The sequence below is a fragment of the Artemia sp. Qi Xiang Cuo genome, chromosome 21, assembly GCF_049724085.1.
Source record: "Artemia sp. Qi Xiang Cuo chromosome 21, ASM4972408v1, whole genome shotgun sequence".
In the NCBI taxonomy this organism is placed as follows: domain Eukaryota; kingdom Metazoa; phylum Arthropoda; class Branchiopoda; order Anostraca; family Artemiidae; genus Artemia; species Artemia sp. Qi Xiang Cuo.
Window position 1 is genome coordinate 2,155,999 of NC_142814.1, and position 19,082 is coordinate 2,175,080.

General features: G+C 36.6%; 1 protein-coding gene across 1 annotated transcript; it reads right to left on the reverse strand.

Moving 5' to 3' along the window:
• Positions 1-3,439: 3,439 nt before the first annotated feature.
• LOC148939142 (uncharacterized) lies at positions 3,440-18,986 on the reverse strand. The gene is made up of 4 exons (XM_089106969.1): positions 18,965-18,986; positions 11,657-12,720; positions 8,625-8,800; positions 3,440-3,569 (listed from the first exon to the last, which is right to left on the reverse strand). The coding sequence occupies exons 1-4, from the start codon at positions 18,981-18,983 to the stop codon at positions 3,440-3,442; spliced, it is 1,389 nt and encodes a 462-aa protein (XP_088963095.1). The 5' UTR covers positions 18,984-18,986.
• Positions 18,987-19,082: the final 96 nt, after the last annotated feature.

The following is a 19,082-nucleotide window of genomic DNA, read 5'->3' on the forward strand; positions in this document are numbered from 1 at the left end:
CAGCTCCTCTCATTTGATCTGCCATCAGCGGTCCAATTACCCTGGAACACGTATTTTGGCAGAAACTTTCTCAAAATGCCTTTGAAACCAACCTGAGACTTCGAAACCTACTTTTAACTCCTAAAAACATCTAACAATAATATTGCACTACTAATTACCGATTTTCATGTATGTATTGGAATAAATTAATTTAAAATTAGTTTCTTCAAAATTTAATGTTCCAACGTTGAAGCCAAGTTTCGTGTTCAAGAGAGATCTGACTTGTCTACCCGTGAAAAGATCTAATGTCGCTTATGTTTGTAGGTTCTCTGGAGCACTTGCACCTCGGTCCGAGTTTTTATAATGGGTGAGATAGGGAAAAATCATACTGCTAATTATATAAACTGTGATGCTAATAAAATATACCAAAGTTAAACAAAAATGTAATATTTTAGAAGTAAATTTGGCCTATATATTTGTACATTAGGGGGGAGGGGGGTAAAGTATAGCGGGTCTGCATGCCTAGTGTGTTAGGCACAATTATTCTGCATATTATGTAGTAAGAATTGTTTTCTAATTTCATACTGTCCAAATACCTTACCCCCCCCCCCCTAATGTGCAAATATATAGCCCAATCAATCTATTTTGTCACTTCGCTTTGTCTTGTCTCACGCTAAGCTGAAAGAAATTAATAATAAAAAAACGGTTCTATAATACGTCAATGAATGAACAACTTGAGCCGTAGAGCGTTTATCATACAAAGCACCCGGGAATGTTCTGCTGCTTATTTACAGCTAGACAGATTTGATCAAGTTTTTAACTTTCGATTAATCGCTTTCAAAATTTATTGAATTTACGTATTTGAAAATCAAACAGTTCGTGGTAACGAACTGTAAGTAAGGAGCGACCCGGCTCAATGGTAACCGAAACTCTAGAAAACGGGTTATTGATACCAATAGATATATCAAAAGAATCATATTTCAATGCTGATTTCAAATATATAACTTTCATCAAGTTTAGTGGTACCCATCAAAAGTTACGCGCCTGAGAAAATTTGGCTGATTTTCAAAAAAAGGGGGTAAGACCCTCTAAAAGTTATAGAACCTTAATGAAAATCGCACCATCATATTCAGCGTATCAGAGAACCCTACTGTAGAGGTTTCAAGCTCCTATCTACAAAAATGTGGAATTTTACATTTGTTACCAGAAGAAAGATCACGGATGCGTGTTTATTTGTTTGTTTGTTTGTTTGTTTGTTTTTTTGTTGTTTTTTTTTCCCAGGGGTGATGGTTTCGACCCAGTGGTCCTAGAATATCATGGGAGGGCTCATTGGACGGAAATCAAAAGTTCTAGTTCCATATTTATGTGACCAAAAAAAATGGAGGGCAACTAAGCCCCCTCCCAAGCTTATTTTTTCCTCAAAATCGCTTGATCAAAATTTTGAGAAAGCCATTTTGTTCAACATGGTCGAAAATATGATAAATATGTCTTTTAGGATGACTTAATCTCCCGAAGTTCCCAGAGGGAGGGCTAAAAGTTATGAACTTTACCCAATGTTAACATATAGTATTGGTTATTGGGAAGTATACAGAAGTTTTCAGGAGGTTTTTTTTCTGGTAGTGGGAGGGAAGGGTGGGTCAGTGGTTATGCTGGAGGATCTGTTCATGAAGGAAGTTTTAATGGGGGAATGGACATTGCCATGAAGGGGGCGCCGGACTTGCCAGCATTATTTATTGGATATTGGGAAGTATACAACCATTTTCAGGAAGGATTTTTTCTGGAGGGGGGGGGCTAGAGCAGGGGGTTACTCTGGAGAATATTTCCGTGGAGGATGTTTCTTTGGGGTAAGAGATACTTCTATGAAGGGGGCGCTGGATTTCCAAGCATTATTTAAAAAACGATCAGAAATTAAATAAAAAAAAACAAGTTTTTTCAACTGAAATGTTAGAAGGAATATTAGAACTTAAAACGAACAGAAATTATAACGTATGTGAGGGGGTTCTCCCCCATGTCAATACCTCACTCTTTACGCTACAGTTTTTTTTTTTAGTGCTTTCAAAAGAGCTCTCTATTCTAATTAAACGGCCTTTGTGATTCAGGGTTTCTGAATCAAAATTTTTTTTAAATTTTAACGTAAAGAGCGTGGTATTGACTAAGGGGAGAACCCCTTCATATAAGTAATAACATATACGTAATAAAAAAACAATAAAAAAACAAGCGATACGGCTCAATAGTAATCGAAACTTTTAAAAACGAAATTTTGATGTCAATAAATGTATCAAAAGAATGTGTTTATAATGCTGATCCTAAATATATAAATTTTATTAAGTTTAGTATTACTCATCAAAGGCTACGAGCCTGAGAAAATTTACTCGATTTTTTAAAGAGGGGGAAACATCCCCTACAAGTGAAAGAATTTTAATGAAAATCACACCGTCAGATTCAGCGTATCAGAAAACCCTATTACATAGGTTTCAAGCTCATATCTGCAAAAATCTGCAACTTTGTATTTTTTGCCAGAAGAAAAATATACGAATATAGAAGTTAGTTACGTAAGTTAATTTGTAAAGACATCCATTTAGCAAAAGAAAAGTAAAATTTTTATACAAATAAAAGCTGCATTAACTAAAAAACGATCAGAAATTAAATAAAAAAACAAGTTTTTTAAACTGAAAGTAAGGAGCGACATTAAAAATTAAACCTAAAATCAATTAGTCCTTATTTTACAGGGGCTGTACCCTCCACAACCAATGGATATTTACGATAAATTTTGACTCTGTATAACAAATTTATTTATTAAAAAAATAAAAAACTTTAGCATAAATAGCGAGGCGTTGAGGAGGGGACAGCCCCTTTCATATACGGAATAATTTCTGTTCGTTTTAAGTTTTAATGTCGCTCCTTACTTTCAGTTTAAAAAACTTGTTTTTTTTATTTAATACTATAAGAAACCAATCACTTTGATTTACGTATCTTTAACAAAATTTCAAAACAAAAGTGCTTCAAACACTAATTGCATTATGGACGAAGGTCACATATTGCATTTTGACGTTTGGCGTTAAAACGTTACACTAGAAACGTTATATAATTCCTGCAAAAAGGGACTACTGAGTTTTGTGACACAAATATCAATCACTACGTATGTAGGTAAAGTTACGCACGCAGGGGATTCATGCCTTACCCCTTACTCTTATATCTGGTACCACAGTAATTAAGGTTGTTGCTGTAACTGCTTCCCTAAGCTAGACTGTTAGCATTTTTATTCTCCCCCACCCTTCCTCTGAAATAAGCTCCTCCGATTGTGACTTATAGTTTCCAATATGCTCAGAAAGCAGAAAAATAAACTTGAACACGTTTAAAGCTTACTCGAGTCATAAATTGGGCTTGGGTTCTGCTTTATTAAAACTGCTACGATATATAAATAGTGGGATAAATAAAAATAAATAGCAAATGATCAACTTCAAAGTTCCTTTTCCTTGTACGGAAGTTTTCCACAGGAAAGATGATGACACTTATCCATTGATTTGATAGTAGACTCAAAAGAAGCCATGGGTGACTTAAGGTGACTGGGCAAGATGGCTCTGGTAATACTGAAAAAAAAATTGGGTTTTAGCAAGAACTTAAAAAAGTGGTCCAACCCATTTTCTATTCCAACGTTTTCCAACATTTCCCAACATATTCCGATCCAATATTTTCTATTCACAAATCTTCTAAGACATCATAATTGTACCTCAAAATACGTAATGGTAAAAACCCTAAACTTTACAGGATATGGTTGAACTAAATTTTCAGATAAACGAGATTGCTGCTAGTAAGAAAACTGGTATTACAAATTTGAAAAAACAAATTAGATTTCAAAGTATCTTAAAAGCCAAAAGAGCCATTAGAAAATTGCATTGAGGACTCTTAAGTTCCAAACCTATAAATTCAGACTAGATACCTCGGTTTACCAAAAATATCACATAGAACCCTTTGCTCCAAAGCGCCCTTATTATCCGCATATCGACATTAAGCTTCACATGAGCACATAGTGCCTTTAATCTATAAGTTCAGGCTAGTTATCTCGGTTTGACCAAAAATATCAACACATTCAGCTCCAAGAGCACCTTTAAGATCTACACGACGCCAATAAGCTCAAAGTAATCATATATTGCGCTTCAACCGTTACATTCAGGCATCTTTCTTAAATTCGGTGGCTGGCATTTACCCCCCCCCCCCGAAAAATACCCCCCCGGAAAATACCCCCTGCGAAAAATACCCCCCCGCGGAAAGCTAACTATAATTGGTACCCGCTACAAATGCGTCGTGTGCAGTTTAAAAATGTGTATATGTAATGTATCTATTGCTTTCTTATTTTCTATTGTTTATGTTAGCGCAGTGCGCAATTATTTACTTACTTACTTACTTACTTAAAGCTCTTGATCGGCAGCGTCGCCAGCGTAGAGGGAACCAGTCGTCAGCGCCGTCAGTCTTCTCCAGAGTGGTCGGTTCAGGGCGAGGGTTGTCACTTCAGCCGGGTTGATGTTTCTGGAGGCGAGCCGATCACGGATGACGCCCGCCCATCTGGTGCGTGGTCTTCCCCTAGGACGCCTCCAGCCGTTTGCAGCTGGGTCGAAATCGAAGATGAGCCAGGCGGGTGTTTGGGCAGGCAGACGGAGCAGATGACCATACCAACGCAGCGAGCGAGATTCAAGCTGCTTGGACAGGGGTGGGAGTTTGAAGGACCTGAGGATTTCCGAATTTCATACCCTGTCGGACCATCGGGAGCGTTCGATTTTTCGGAGGTGTTTCGTTTGGATGGCATCTACCTTCAGCGTTTGTGTCTGAGTCAGCGACCAAGTCTCGGCAGAATAGAGCATGATGGTGGCAACCGAAGCAGAGCATATTCGTGCTTTGGTGAGACGGCTGATCTGGGGTTTATGGAAGACTGCTTCTAGAAGGCGACCGAAGACAGAGTTTGCTTTTTCCGCTCTTGCTGATATTTCGGCATCTAGGCTTCCGTTTGAGCAGACAATTGAACCAAGGTAGGTAAACTGCTTGACTAGCTCTACAGTCTGGCCACAAATTTCGACAGATGACAGGGGGTTGGACGGCGTTTTCTCAACGGGCATTATCTTGGTCTTCGACCAATTTATTTTCAGACCGAATTTCTCAGCGGCAGAGGCCAGTGTTTCCAGTGTAGTTTTGAGGTCACTAATGTTTTCGCATATTAGCGACACGTCGTCGGCAAAGTCGACGTCTGAAAGAACTCTTCCAGCAAAGCCTATGCCAAACGGCTGCACCTGCTGTGTTTTATTCAGTATGTGGTCTATTACACAGTTAAAGAGATCAGGTGCAGCGGCACATCCTTGTCGGACACCATTTTTAATTTTGAAATATCCAGAAGGCCGTCCATTTACGATCACCGCACTTTCAGTGTTATTATACAGCTCTTTGAGGAGACGGACGATTTTCGTGGGTACGCCAGCAGACTGGAGGATTGGCCATAGTGACTGCCTATCGACAGTGTCGAAGGCAGATCGAAAATCGACAAAGGCAATGTACGCCTTCCTCTTATATTCAAGAGTTTTCTCTACTAGCTGTCTAATCGTATGGATTTGCTCGGTGGTGGACCTGCCTGGCATGAAGCCAGCTTGCTGGGGGCGACGCAGGGCATGGAGGTATCTTGTTGCCCGTTTGAGAAGCAGCATAGCGAAGAGCTTTCCAGTAACTGAGAGTAAAGTTATGCCACGATAATTGATACATTCTGCTTTGCTCCCCTTCCTCTTGTAGATTGGCACAAGTAGGCCCTTCTTCCAGTCTGAAGGGATTTTTTCAGAGTGTCACACAAGGTTAAACAGCATTTGTAGTCAGAGGATTATGGCTGGACCCCCATTTTTAATGAATTCCGATGTTAGACCACATAGTCCTGGCACTTTGTTATTCTTTAGCTTGCGGGTGGCAGCTTTTATCTCCTCCACTGTAAATTCAGAACCAACAGGAGCAGTTATGGTAGTAGCCGCAGCAGCTGCTAGCTCATGGTCTGTCTGGTCTTGTGGATCTGAGTTGAGCAGTTTCTCAAAGTGATCCTCCCACTGGCGGAGGCATTGTGATTGGTCGTAGATATTCTCACCGCTAGTGCTTCGAAGGTATGGCGTAGTTTGAGTGTGCTGACCTGACAGCTCACGAAGAATCTTGTAGGTGGCTCCACTGTCCTTTTTCTTGGCGGCCTCTTGCAGTTCGGATGCCTTGCTGTCAATAAAAGCCTTGCGGTCTTTATGCAGCATGGAATTGCGCTCTTTGTTTAGCAGTCTGTATGTAGCCATGTCCCCACCAAGACGTGCTTCTCGCCTGAGCTCTATGATGTCAAGGGAGTGATTACTGATCCAGTCCTTTTTCTTCCGTTGCCTCATTCCAACAACATCAGTTGCTGCCGCAAGAGTGTTCTCTTTGAAGGACTTCCATGCAATTATTTGATATCAATTTATTTCCTTTTTTATCTTATTATTTCCAAGAGCGGATCCAGGATTTTTGTTCGGGGGGGGGGTTACTAATTTTCGACTCGGTTTTTGACTAATTTTACTAATTTTTACTAAGATTTTACTAATTTTCGACTCGGTCAAAAATTTCGGGGGAGGTTCAAACCGGGTAAGCACCCCCCCTGGATACGGCCTTGATTGTTTCTCTTTCCCTCCGTTTTTTGCAGTGTTACTGCATAACGAGTTCTTCCATAAATAACAACAATAATAACACATTTAAGCTTTAAGTGTAAGAATTCAGACTAGGAATATTGGTTTGACTAAAAACGTCACAGATCCCTCTAACTATACATAAGGCCTTTATTTCTTTAAGCTCCACATATACCCTTTAAGTTCTATATAAAGCACGCTACACCTTTAAGCTCCAAACAAAGCAGATGACGCGTTAAGCTCCAAACATGACCTCCGGCTAGGCAATCAAGATTGACTAAAAATTTCCCATAACGCCTTTGAAATTATTTCAGCCAACTGCTGACGTAACGTGGATTTTACGTCACCAGAGAGACAATGCGTTAGTACCCTAATATGATCTTTTTTCATTAAATTTGTTGTTTTTTTTCATTTTAAGTAATTAAGGATCTTCAGCGAGACCAGCTAGATTAGCCAGTCACCAAAGGTTACCTTAGATTACTAATTTACTGAGAAAGAATTTATTTTCCATCACTAGTATATATAAATAGAAATACTAAGTTTCTATTCGGTATATTTCAGAATAATTCAGTATTTTTCTATTCAGCATGTAAATTGGCAGTACTGGGAGCCCGCCTAGGCACGGCTGCGCAACAGGCTTGTATATATGGATTATCATTGTCGCTTGTCTTCTAACCGCTGACAATATGAGCCTCTTCATGTCATGACGTCACAACAGGTTCGATTTAATCACCCTGGGAGAAATACAAATTTTTCCTTAAAGTTGTGACCTTTTTAGATCGTTTTAGTGACCAGAAATGCCAATGTGCTAGTTAAGAAAAAACACTATGTAGTCAAGTTCGAAATCGGGCCTCGACACTCCGCATGTGGTAGGCTTGTATATATTGATTTTCGTTGGAAGTAGGAACCTCCAAATGAGTCATCTTTGATTGCTACTGTTTCCTCGGGAAAATGGAGGGCTCCCCAAGTAATACATATGAAGTTAAAGGATCTCAGTGACTTGTAATCAACAGTTCCGTAGTTTATGGTATTTTTTAAGTTTGTAAAAGGTTTTGAGCCACATTTTGTTGACGTCGAAGACTTTGATGATGTTGTTCTTCCAACGGAATATTTCTTTTTCTTTAATTTCATTTTGACTCGTTCTGATTTTTGCTGTTGCACGCCTTTTGTAAATAGACTAATTACACTTAGAATTGTATTCTTTGCTATGTTCCTTTTGTAATTTTGCATGCGCCATAGATATAAAAACGATATTTTCACTACTAAGTGGGGGGGGGGAGAAAGGATGGAATTTATTTTCTTGAAATATTTTCATAAATATGACGTCAATCATACGATTTTTCTTTTCATTAATAAGTTTCTTGTGTAATTTTGCCTGCATCAAAAACACTAAAAATGATACAACCACTACTGAGGCAAATATGACGCAAGTACACTTTTTGAATGTATTCATAAATATGACATCACTCACATGACGTCTTTTTTCCAAAATTAAGGCTCTTAAGGAATTTTCTCAAACTTCGGACCTATATAGATCGTTTTTTAGGCTAGAAAAGCCCAGGCTACTCATTTTCCTCAAAAAAATATGGAGTAGTTTTCGAGAAAAAATACATACATAAATAAATACATACATACACAATTATTGCTCGTGTAAAGAAATAGTATATCTAATTTCTTTTGTCACTCACTACCTATAAATACTAGATGGCAGTGACGTCAACTCATCACAAGATCCGTATATTTAAATATAGTTATCTACTACTACTTCTACTAACTCACTGCAGTACCAAGCCCCCAGAGACCAACACAGCTGTTTACGTTCTTCCTCCATCTTAATCTATTAAAACCTCACCTCTTTACACCCTCCCTAGAAGTCCCAATCTTCTTTAAATCCTTTCCTATGACCTGTTCCCGCCTCATTTTGGGATAGCCTGTTCATACTCCTCATAACTTCCACAATTTCGAACGAACACGTACCTGAGAATTCGGTTACTGTTCTCTTGACTTTTAACAAATTGTCCAAGCTCACAAAGCAGCCTTTCCACGCACTGTTCAGCTTGCAAAGCGTTCATAATTGATTCAACAGTTCGAGTATTGCTGCTAAATAATGGTTGTGCAGCCTTTTGTGAAGCACTTCGTCTTTGTCTTCCAGCCTGTAATTTTTATCACTTAGTTAATTTCTAGATTTGTAAAGCCGCTATTAACTTTTCTTCTGAGAAAGAAAGACTTATTTTAGAATATGCCTATTTGAATCATGATTTAATTTGAATTTGGACCAAATTTGATTAGGTTTAATCTCGATTTAGACTTGATTTGAATAACGACAATATTTGAAAAAAGAAACAAAGGGGTCAGTGAGAGAAAAATTCCAATGAAAAAATTTCCAAAAATGCCAATAAGATACAGATTTCATGTACATTATTTTAAGTTACAGCAGATTCTTAAGGAGAGTCCTTTTGGAACTTGGCTGCACCGTGATCTTCATATTTTTCAGATATTTCTGTATAATTTAGCACCTTTGTGATGGTTTTGACAAGAAAGGCCTCCTGAAGTGTGATTTCTCCCTTGAAATTTGATTACTGTGAATGTACAAAATTTCCGGTGCCAAAACGCCTCCTTTCCTCCCTCCCCCTCTTCTACCTATTTGGAGCACCAATGGTGGATCACTTAAGAATTGAAATCCAAGCATTAACCTGGAAATTCTAAAAATTTTGATCTACTAATTGAGAAAGAAACATGTTTAATAAGCTTCAATATCTCTTTGTGGAATTTGATTTATAAAATTAAAATTAGTTAGAAGTTTTGCAACCAATTAATTTGACCACGTAGAGCATGACTATATCGTATATTTCAAATTGGGGTTAAGTAGGTTTTAAACTGAAATATTTTTAGGTGTTCTATCTATTAAAAGGAAAAATCACTTATTTTATTTAATTCCTAATAGTTTTGTGAGGAGGAGCTTCAGGGATGTCACCTCGTCAGCTTTACTATCTAAATGACACTTTTTCGACATATTGGAGCCATTAAACGTTTAAATAATCTGTCCATTCAATGTCCATTTCAGACATGACATGGCTGTGCCAAAGGAGTAATATCTTATGAAAAATATGTTCAGTCTTCACACACACAAAAAATTAGTATTCCATAAAAAAAAATTAACTTTTCAGAAGAATACTTTTTCTGTGATAGTACTTTTGGCTAGTAAGGTGATAAATATACTTCAAGTGGAGTGGTAACTCTTGCTTGAGCTGGAATTCCAGATGTGACTTACCATGTACCAAGGCCACATTTAAAATTCAAGTGGCAGTTTTTTTTTGAAAAGCTTGTATCACGACTAATTTTTTTCCAGGCGTTATTCACTAATATTATTTCTTTGTATCTTTTCTCATATTCCTGTTACAGATAGGAAAACTGGTCCATCTTTTTTTTTTCAAAAAACTATAACTCTTGACTGATTGGTCAATCAGAAATTTTATGCTTAAAAGCCGTATAATATTCAACTCGAGAAATTACAAACAGCATATCAGTTACTGCAGAAGTCCCACTGAATCAGAGTGCAAAAAGAAACTGAATCAGGGGGAGAAATTCAAGAATGGTAATTATTATTCCGATTAGTCTTAACAGTAAAATGTCATTTTGATTACAAATTAATAAAACTTTCCAGAAATTTCCTGAAATCCCAAATAAACGACGTCGAATCGAAACGAAAACCACACCAGACCCTATACAGAAAACATTTTTTGCCTTATCCAGTAGGAGGGTTGAAAGGTTTCCCCCCCCCCCTGAATGTTTGACCAACTCATAAAAATGTAAAAAAATACATATAAACAAACTTTTGAGGCATTTTAAAGGATTTTTTTACCCTCCCCCCTCCTCCGAACAAAAGTAACCTTCTCCCCAAACTAAAATCCTGGATACTACCTTGCTTGAACAACAAGGAAAATCTGTTATTTGCATGAGTGTCCAATTGTTTCTTGTTGCTTTTATTTATTAGAACTGCATTTACATCTTACACGTTCTACTGAGACCAATTTGTTCTTTCCTTGAATTTCTTATGATGACATAAGAGTCTTATACATTGGAATTAGATGTAATATTACCAAATTGAAGTACCAAAGGCATCCTCCTTGGACCCATCTCCCCCTCTCCTGGACCCATCATAGGGCCATTCATGCCTTATTACTACAGTTTTTCTAACATTTTTATTTTGTTATTTTGAAATTACATAGCTCTTAAGACAGTACAACAATTTTTCAGTATTGCCGAGTTCAACCCTGAAAGTAAATAATTAAAAATGTTTGTAATTAAATTTTATAAAGGCTGTCATTTTTCTATGATTTTTCATCCGCGTTTCTTTTTTTTGTTAATGTCGCACCCTGCCAAAAATTGCAAAATATATATAGGTGCTGCATATTTTCATTAAAAATTTAATTCCCGAATTTTTTAGAAGTTTTTTTTTCTAATATGTATAGTTTAGTAACTTTCCACCTAACCAATTTGAACAAATTGATTTTATATACAGTGACTCTTGTATTTTGAAGTTATAACACCTACTCTTATACTTATGCGAAGAAAGCCCCGTGTAAAAATACTGATTTCTCCGTGAAGACTTTCAAAGTTATTTTTGTCTTTTCAGCAGTAGCCTAGAAGACACGCTAGACTGGCCCAGAATTGTTTGCTGTGAAGGCGAGAGATACATTTTTCTCAACACTTTCTTTATCGCCAGCTGAAATTTTGGTTTAGGATTGGTAAGTCCGCATTACCGCTACGGTTCTACAGGTTTTCGGCTATTATCTTAACAGGAACTAGCTCTAAGTTTTAATTAGCTGGGTTCAGATTTTGATATAGGAGCGCTTGAATGGCTCCATCGTCGCAACTCAAATTTAATCTTTGGAATTTACTATTCAAATGTTATAATTATTATGCATCTTACGCATCAAGTATAATACATCTTATACAATTTATCTATTTACTGTACATTTTACATATAATTATAATGATTATTTTACCTTTTCCTCTGTCTGACCTCCTTCCTTAGCAGTAGCTTGACTGTAGGCAGTGACCGTTGGAGCACTTAATGGCTGCGTATATAGAGTAGTCGTGGTAATCGGAAGTGGAGGGGGGACCATATTCTGTTCATGGTTTGATAATAAAGAAGCTATGATGCCCTTTTTCATGACGAAGATACCTGCTAGTAGTTGAAACAAAAATATCATTCCTGCGATAGTTAATCCAGTGAAGAATATAGATGGTAACAGGTCGCCCTTTTTTGCATACATTTCTCCAAGAGGGGTTGAAGGCTGGTAAGCGAAGAACCCACGTGAGATAGGTAAAGGTGCTGATGGAATAAAGGGGGCGTTTGCGAAAGCGTTCTTAAAAGGTTGAAGAATCCCGAAATTTCCGAAGCTTGGTAAAGATGCCGGTGCTGCAACAGGGACATTCATTTGCTGATTTTGAAAGGGCTGAGGATATTGCTGTTGTTGCTGTTGCTGTGGAGGATATTGTGGTCGCTTTGGGGAGTACTGAGGTTGCTGAGAAGGAAATTGAGATTGCTGATGGGGAAACTGAGGCTGTTGAGGCTGATATTGCTGAGGTCGCCTCTGGAATACAGGTTGTGGGCGTTGAGGTCTTTGAGGTCTGGGTTCTGGTCTTGACTCTTGCCAGTACTCGTCTTCCTGTGGCTCCTCTGTCTGTTCTGGCTTTTGAATGACGACAATAGTACCGCCTCTACGTTTTTCTTCATGGTCTTCATCAGAGCTCTTTCCTTGTGGCATTCTTACCACAGCTACTCCAGAATGTTGAGCTTGACTTTCTCCAGGAGACATCCTAACAACCGCAACGTTGCCTTGATCATCCTGCTGAGGGATTTCCACGAGCTGCACATTTGGTTGACCAATTCTCTGGAAGTTTGGATTTTGTCTTGACATAGGACGACTGCCTTGCTGGACAACTGAAGCTGGCAGTGCTTCTACGTGCACCTTCCGCTTTGATACTTCATCATTTTGACGTGGAGTTCTTTCCTCACCTTGTGGTGATGATGTGACGCCAAGAACCAGTAGAATGAAGGTGGAGGCTGGAATAGATATTTGTTTAAATCAATCCTTATTTGGTGTTGAAAATATAGAATATAATTAAAAAAAGCATTTTTATCGAAATACAAATGTCTAATTATATCAAGAATATTCCTTAAATGAATTACTAGGAGGGGATTCCCACTTAGTTAGAACTAGGCTAAGAAATCAACATGACTCGATTTGTTCTGCGTTAATTCAATTTGTTTGCTTTTGTCATTTGTTTTAAAAGGTATTCTGAATGAGAAGTAACAGTGGTAGGTAATAAAAATCCAGTGTCCATGAGTCTCTCACTTAGTAAATTACAAAAATAGTTTGTTTTCTTTTCTCTTGAATAAAAACAATGCCGTTTCAATAATTCTAATAAGAAGTTAATACACGTATAGAGCCCCCTTCCATATCCACATAATAGAAGGAGCAATTTTTTTGTGTATTTTTAACAAAAGTAAAACAAAGCTTATAAGCTCTTATACATAAAGCTTAAGATACCAAAGTTTCTTTTAATAAAAAGTGAGGGTTAATTCTATTTTCTGATTTGAAGAACAAAATTCTAAATTCAATTTTAATTACAAAATGGTTGTTTGGGCAATTACAGAGGAACTGAAGGTAGTTTCTAGAGATGGGGGCTCCAATTCCCAAAAACTATTTTTAGATCGAAAGTTTTCAATTATTTCATTTTTTGACAGCTTTTGGATGGAGAGGGGGAGGGAGGGCTCTCTATTCCCCTAAATTAAGATCTAATATAAAACAAATTAGCTTAGACAGGAAAATTTCTTTCCAATGAGAAGTCAAATCAGAATAGTCAATTTTTTAGGATAATTAAGTTTTTCTTATAGGAGTTTAAACAATGGTTTACATAAATAAGTTTCAAAAATTGTCAGTCCTTTTGTGAACAAGCCAATATTTAGGAGACAAAATTTGTTTCGCACTCTCATCTTTTTCCGTGAACATCATACTTGAGTATCATTTAATGTATTTTGGTATCATTTAATGGTATCATTTAATGTATTTTGACATACTTGACTACTTAAACGTGAATAGATTCCAACTCTCATAGTGAATTATTCTGGAAGAAACTTTGGGTGATTCTGAAACATAAGATTTTTAGGCAAGCCACAACACAAAATTTGGAGTCCTACTGCCCCTCCCACTTTTTCCTAATGCGCTACCCGAAAATTTCAACTGTGTTACGCAAGCTGTTACCGAGGTGGTTTTTGTTTGTCTCGATACTTGACTGAATAGATTTTGTAGGTCCCATAGCACCTTATGGGTTAAAAGCCTCATGATGTATCCGAGACAAAAATGTTTAAACCCGTTTCCACACTCGACGAAATTTGAAGTCCACTTTCCGTGCCCATCTCCCTACTTCCCACAACAATACCTGAAAGTTGCAGCTTCATGCCTCAAGCTGTTGCCGAGATATTTCAGATAGGCTATTTCGATTACCTGAATACGCATAGTAGGCTATGTTTCAATATATCTCCCCCCCCCAAGTTAAAATTTCTGATCTAATTGATTATTCCCCCCCCCCCAAAAAAAAAAATCCAAAATATTGAGTTCGATCCCCCCAAGTGTTCCCAAATTATTGCGGATAATTTGAAACCTTGGGTGCACATATCATATTTTGATTTATTCAGGCACGCATGTCTTTCCAGAGCAGCAACTTTATAACTTTACTTTATCATAGAGAAGCTAGGAGCCTTGGCCTTACGAAAGATCCCTAAGAGGTCCTAACTGATTGGAAAACCAATACAAAAAGGACCTCCTTTTCTACTGAAACCTTTTTGTGAACAATAGGTACAACAATGGTCCAATCACTTTTGTCCTTTTTTGGGTGCAGATGTTGCCCTGAAACAATTTTGTGTGTTGGGTTACTCTTGGCGCAAGGACTTATGGCTCTAAGTTTAAAACTGATACGGAAGCTTTTTGGGGCCATTCCCGGGCCCCCTACCATGCCTCTGTCCTATTAAGACAAATCGTTTGCTCCTTTCGACGAGCATTAAATAAGCCCCTCCCCCTTTTCTATCATAAAAGCCATGCGTAGACAATTGGTAATTGAATTATTTATGGCCCTTACATCCGGGGCTCTTGGAGCCCTGCCATCCCCAAAGGCATGTTTATTGGTCTTTTCGACTATTTCGAGCAAGATGGCTATCTCAAATTTCAATCTTGAATTTCAATCAACTTTGTCCTCAGGACATTTCACGCCGCTCATTCCAGAGAAAGCGGCCGGGATAAAAATTTTACATATCAGGCATATGGCTCTTCACGTGGGAAGGGCAAAATTCGTGATTCTGAACTAATTTGACCTTGATAGAAATTTTTTAATATGGCCATAAGGAAATAGTACAGATTTGACCTAAAACTCTACCTTTCGAAGCATTTTTTGACATTACTTTAATGAAGTTAAAAAAAAATCCAATCAAATTATGAGGATACGAAATGATAAAATTTCAAAATACAAAGAATAAGTATAGAAGACAAATTTTTTATTGTTTATAAAAATTTGTAAGGAAGTCAAACTTTAGCGTAAAGAGCAAGGCGTTGAGGAGGGGACAGCCCCTTTCATATAAGGAATAATTTCTGTTCGTTTTAAGTTTTAACGTCGTTCCTTACTTTCAGTTAAAAAAAATTGTTTTTTTTATTTAATATTTGAACATTTTTGAATTAATACAGGTTTTGATTTTAGCTCACCGTACATGAATAATTACAACAAAATTTGCATATTAATTTTAATTTTATATGGTTAAATGGCTTTCTCGAAACTTGTTTAATTTTATTTACGAACGTTTTTATTAATAATAAATATACGTAACTTACGAATTAACTTACGTAACGAACTTCTATATTCACATATTTTTAATACGTATATTAGGGGGGTTCGCCCCCTAGTCAATACCCTGCTCTTTAAGCTAAAATCTGTAGTTTGTTCCAATTCTTTAAAAATGACCCCTTAATCACAAAGACCGTTAATTAGAATAAATAGCACTTATGAAAGTACTAAAAAATCTTTGGCTTAAAGAGCAAGGTATTGACTAGGGGGTGAACCCAATCATATACGTAATATTTTCTGTTCGTTTTAAGTTTTGATGTTGCTCCTTACTATCAGTTGAAAAACTTGTTTTTTTTTTATTTAATTTCTGATTTTTTTTTAAATAATGCTGGGAAATCTGGTGCCCTCTTCATAGCAATGACCCTTCCTCCATGAAAACTTCCTTCATGGAAAGACCCTCCCACATAACCCCCGACCCCCCCACTGCCAGAAAAAATCCCCCCTGACAACGTCTGTATACTTCCCAATCACCAATACTAATGTTAACATTGGGTAAAGTTCATAACTTTCAGCCCTTCCCCCGGGGACCTTGGGGGATTAAGTCATCCTAAAAGTCATATTTATTTTATTTTCGACCATGCTGAACAAAATGGCTATCTCAAATTTTGATCGGGTGACTTTGGGATAAAAATGAGCGTGGGAGGGGGCCTAGTTGCCCTCCATTTTTTGGTCACTTAAAAACAGCACTAGAATTTTTAATTTCAGTTACAATGAGCCATCCCACGATATCCTAGGACCACTGGGTCGATACGATCACCCCTGGGAAAAAAAAAAACAAACACGCCTCCGTGATCTTTCTTCAGGCAAAAAATACATAATTCCACATTTTTTTAGATAGGAGCTTGAAACCTCTACAGTAAGGTTCTCTAATACGCTGAATATGATGGTGTGATTTTCATTAATATTCTATAGTTTTTAGGGTGTCTTTCCCTCTTTTTTCGAAAATCAGCCAAAATTTTCTCAGGCGTGTAACTTTTGATGGGTCGGACTAAATTTGATGAAACTTATATATTTCAAATCAGCATTAAAAGCTGATTCTTTTGATGTATCTATTGGTAATCCCTTTTTCTAGAGTTTCGGTTACCATTGAGTCGGGTCGCTCCTTACTTACAGTTCGTTACCACGAACTGTTTGATTTAGGAAATGTATTTTCATATCTTTAAAACCTTATAAATTGGTATTGAGGAAAGTTGTGAAGCTGAAAACAATTGTTGTCTTCGTTTAAGCAGAAGATCTATTTTGGAAGGTTTCACTTTCATAACACAGATTTTTAAATGTCATCAAAGTTCAGAACCCTCTAGACATAGAAGGGGTGGAGGTAGGTACTTCAAAATAACTTCTTGAGACTTACTTTAGCCTGTAGACCTATTCCTGAAAGTTTCATTTCCCTAACCTAACCCCTTTCCATGATAGCCATAAGTAGCTAAAGTTGAATTTTACCTTGCCACATCGTGAAAAAATATGCAAAACTAATTACCAAAGTTTATTAATGCTGTTCGTTTATAAAAATTTAAACAGTAACAATTTATTAATTCCCAAAGACAATAATAACTTCGACAGAATGCAACAGAAAGCTGCTTTCTGTTAAAGCTGCTTTCTTATATTGCTTATGCAGATGATATCTTTTTGATCAGCAGGACTAAAAAGGGGCTTTTCCTGTTTGTTTCAGCAATTGCATCTAAACTTCATATCATTGGACTTTCTCTTAACCTTTCAAAGTGTGAATATATCTCATTTTATAGCAATAATACGACCCCTCTAGTTTGCGGATCCTTTTCTGTCTCGTCGGTTCCTTCTTTCCGATGGCTGGGTATCAATGCTAGTAAAACACTAAAATCTTTCCGAACGCTCGTCGTCGCTGATTGCAACAAGAAAATTCAGTTAAGTTATTCTAAGATTGTTGCAAATCGAGGTAGATACAATAGAAAGTCTCTTGCTAAATTATTTTCAGTTTTTACAGATCACTCGGTTTTGTTTCTGTCTGGAATTTACCCTCTTTTACACCAAAAAGACATCAGATCAGTTCATTCATATTATTTCGGGTTTTCCCGCTTTCTATTGCATCTGCCTCCATGGTACAGAAATCGGAATCTCAAATCTGTTTACGGTCATCCGGATATTGGGTCAAGACTTACGGAACTTGCCGGCAAACTACTCCAGTCTACATATTAAGTATCTGCCGGCCCATAGTGGCCTTACTCGTTTGCTGTAGTTTTGTTCTTTTTTCTTTCTTTTCTCGTGTTTTGTATCTTGAATATTTTTCTTTTCTTTGGTTACTCTGCTCTTGTGAAGTTTTTAAGTTTTACGCACTCATGTATGTAGTGCATTATCTACTATTTTTTGTTATACTCCACAATTATCATTTTTTTATATGATGCGGGTTAAAAGTAAACTATTATTATTATTAGAAAGCAACAACTTCTTAAGCTTAGTAACATTTTTTTGCTGCTGATTTTTCAACTATTTGTTTAGTTTGCTACCAAAACTACATAAGTACATATGGATGTCTTTCTTTTATTAAAATTATATTCCTGATTTTGCTAATTTTTAAAGACATATATGGATGTGTGAGTTAACACTTAACGGATTCAAATAATCATATTTCATTTTCACCGTCCTTGGTACTTTGAGGTCTGTGTTCCTTGTGTAAGTTTTTGACCATTTTTCTGCCGTCCTATATCTTTAACGTTTCAACCACAGTTTATAGAATTAGCAGTATGATCATTCTCTATCTCTCCCATTATAAAAACCCGGACAGGGGTGCGAGTGCTCCGGAGAACGTTTTTGCAGATAGAAACATAGGCGTTATCAGATCTTTTCGCGGGTAGACAAGTCAGATTTCTCTTGGACACGAAACAAGTGGAAACCCGCTATTACGAATAATGCACTTGGTAACTATTTCTCAGTGATTGACGATAACAAACTAATCCGCTAAGGCAGAAACAAGTGGGAGGAGTGGGAGAAACAAGTATATATATATATATATATATATATATATATATATATATATATATATATATATATATATATATATATATATATATATATATATATATATATATATATATATATATATATATATATATATATATATATATATATATATATATATATATATATATATATATATATATATATATATATATATATATATATATGTTGTCTTTTTGATGCAAGTTTCAGATTTTGCCTGTCCCAATACAGTACTTTTCGCAAATAACATAAACCTTAAAATTCAGGTGATTCTTCGGCGTTAATAAAATGTTAATTCGTATTTTTATCGAAATAATTTAAAGACAAGTCATTTAGCTTTTATTAAGTATCGGAAAATAAATTTTATGGAAAATATTCAAATATTAGACTTTGCAAATAATCAAACACAAAATCTAGGAAAGTTTTTGGCATAACCTTACCTGTACAAAAAACTTTCATTTTAACCAATGGCTTTCACTCTTAAAACTGAACTAATTTGAACAGAAAATTTATCATGAACTTCCTATTCTACTGCCTTCCTTAGCTCCTCCCTTGTCC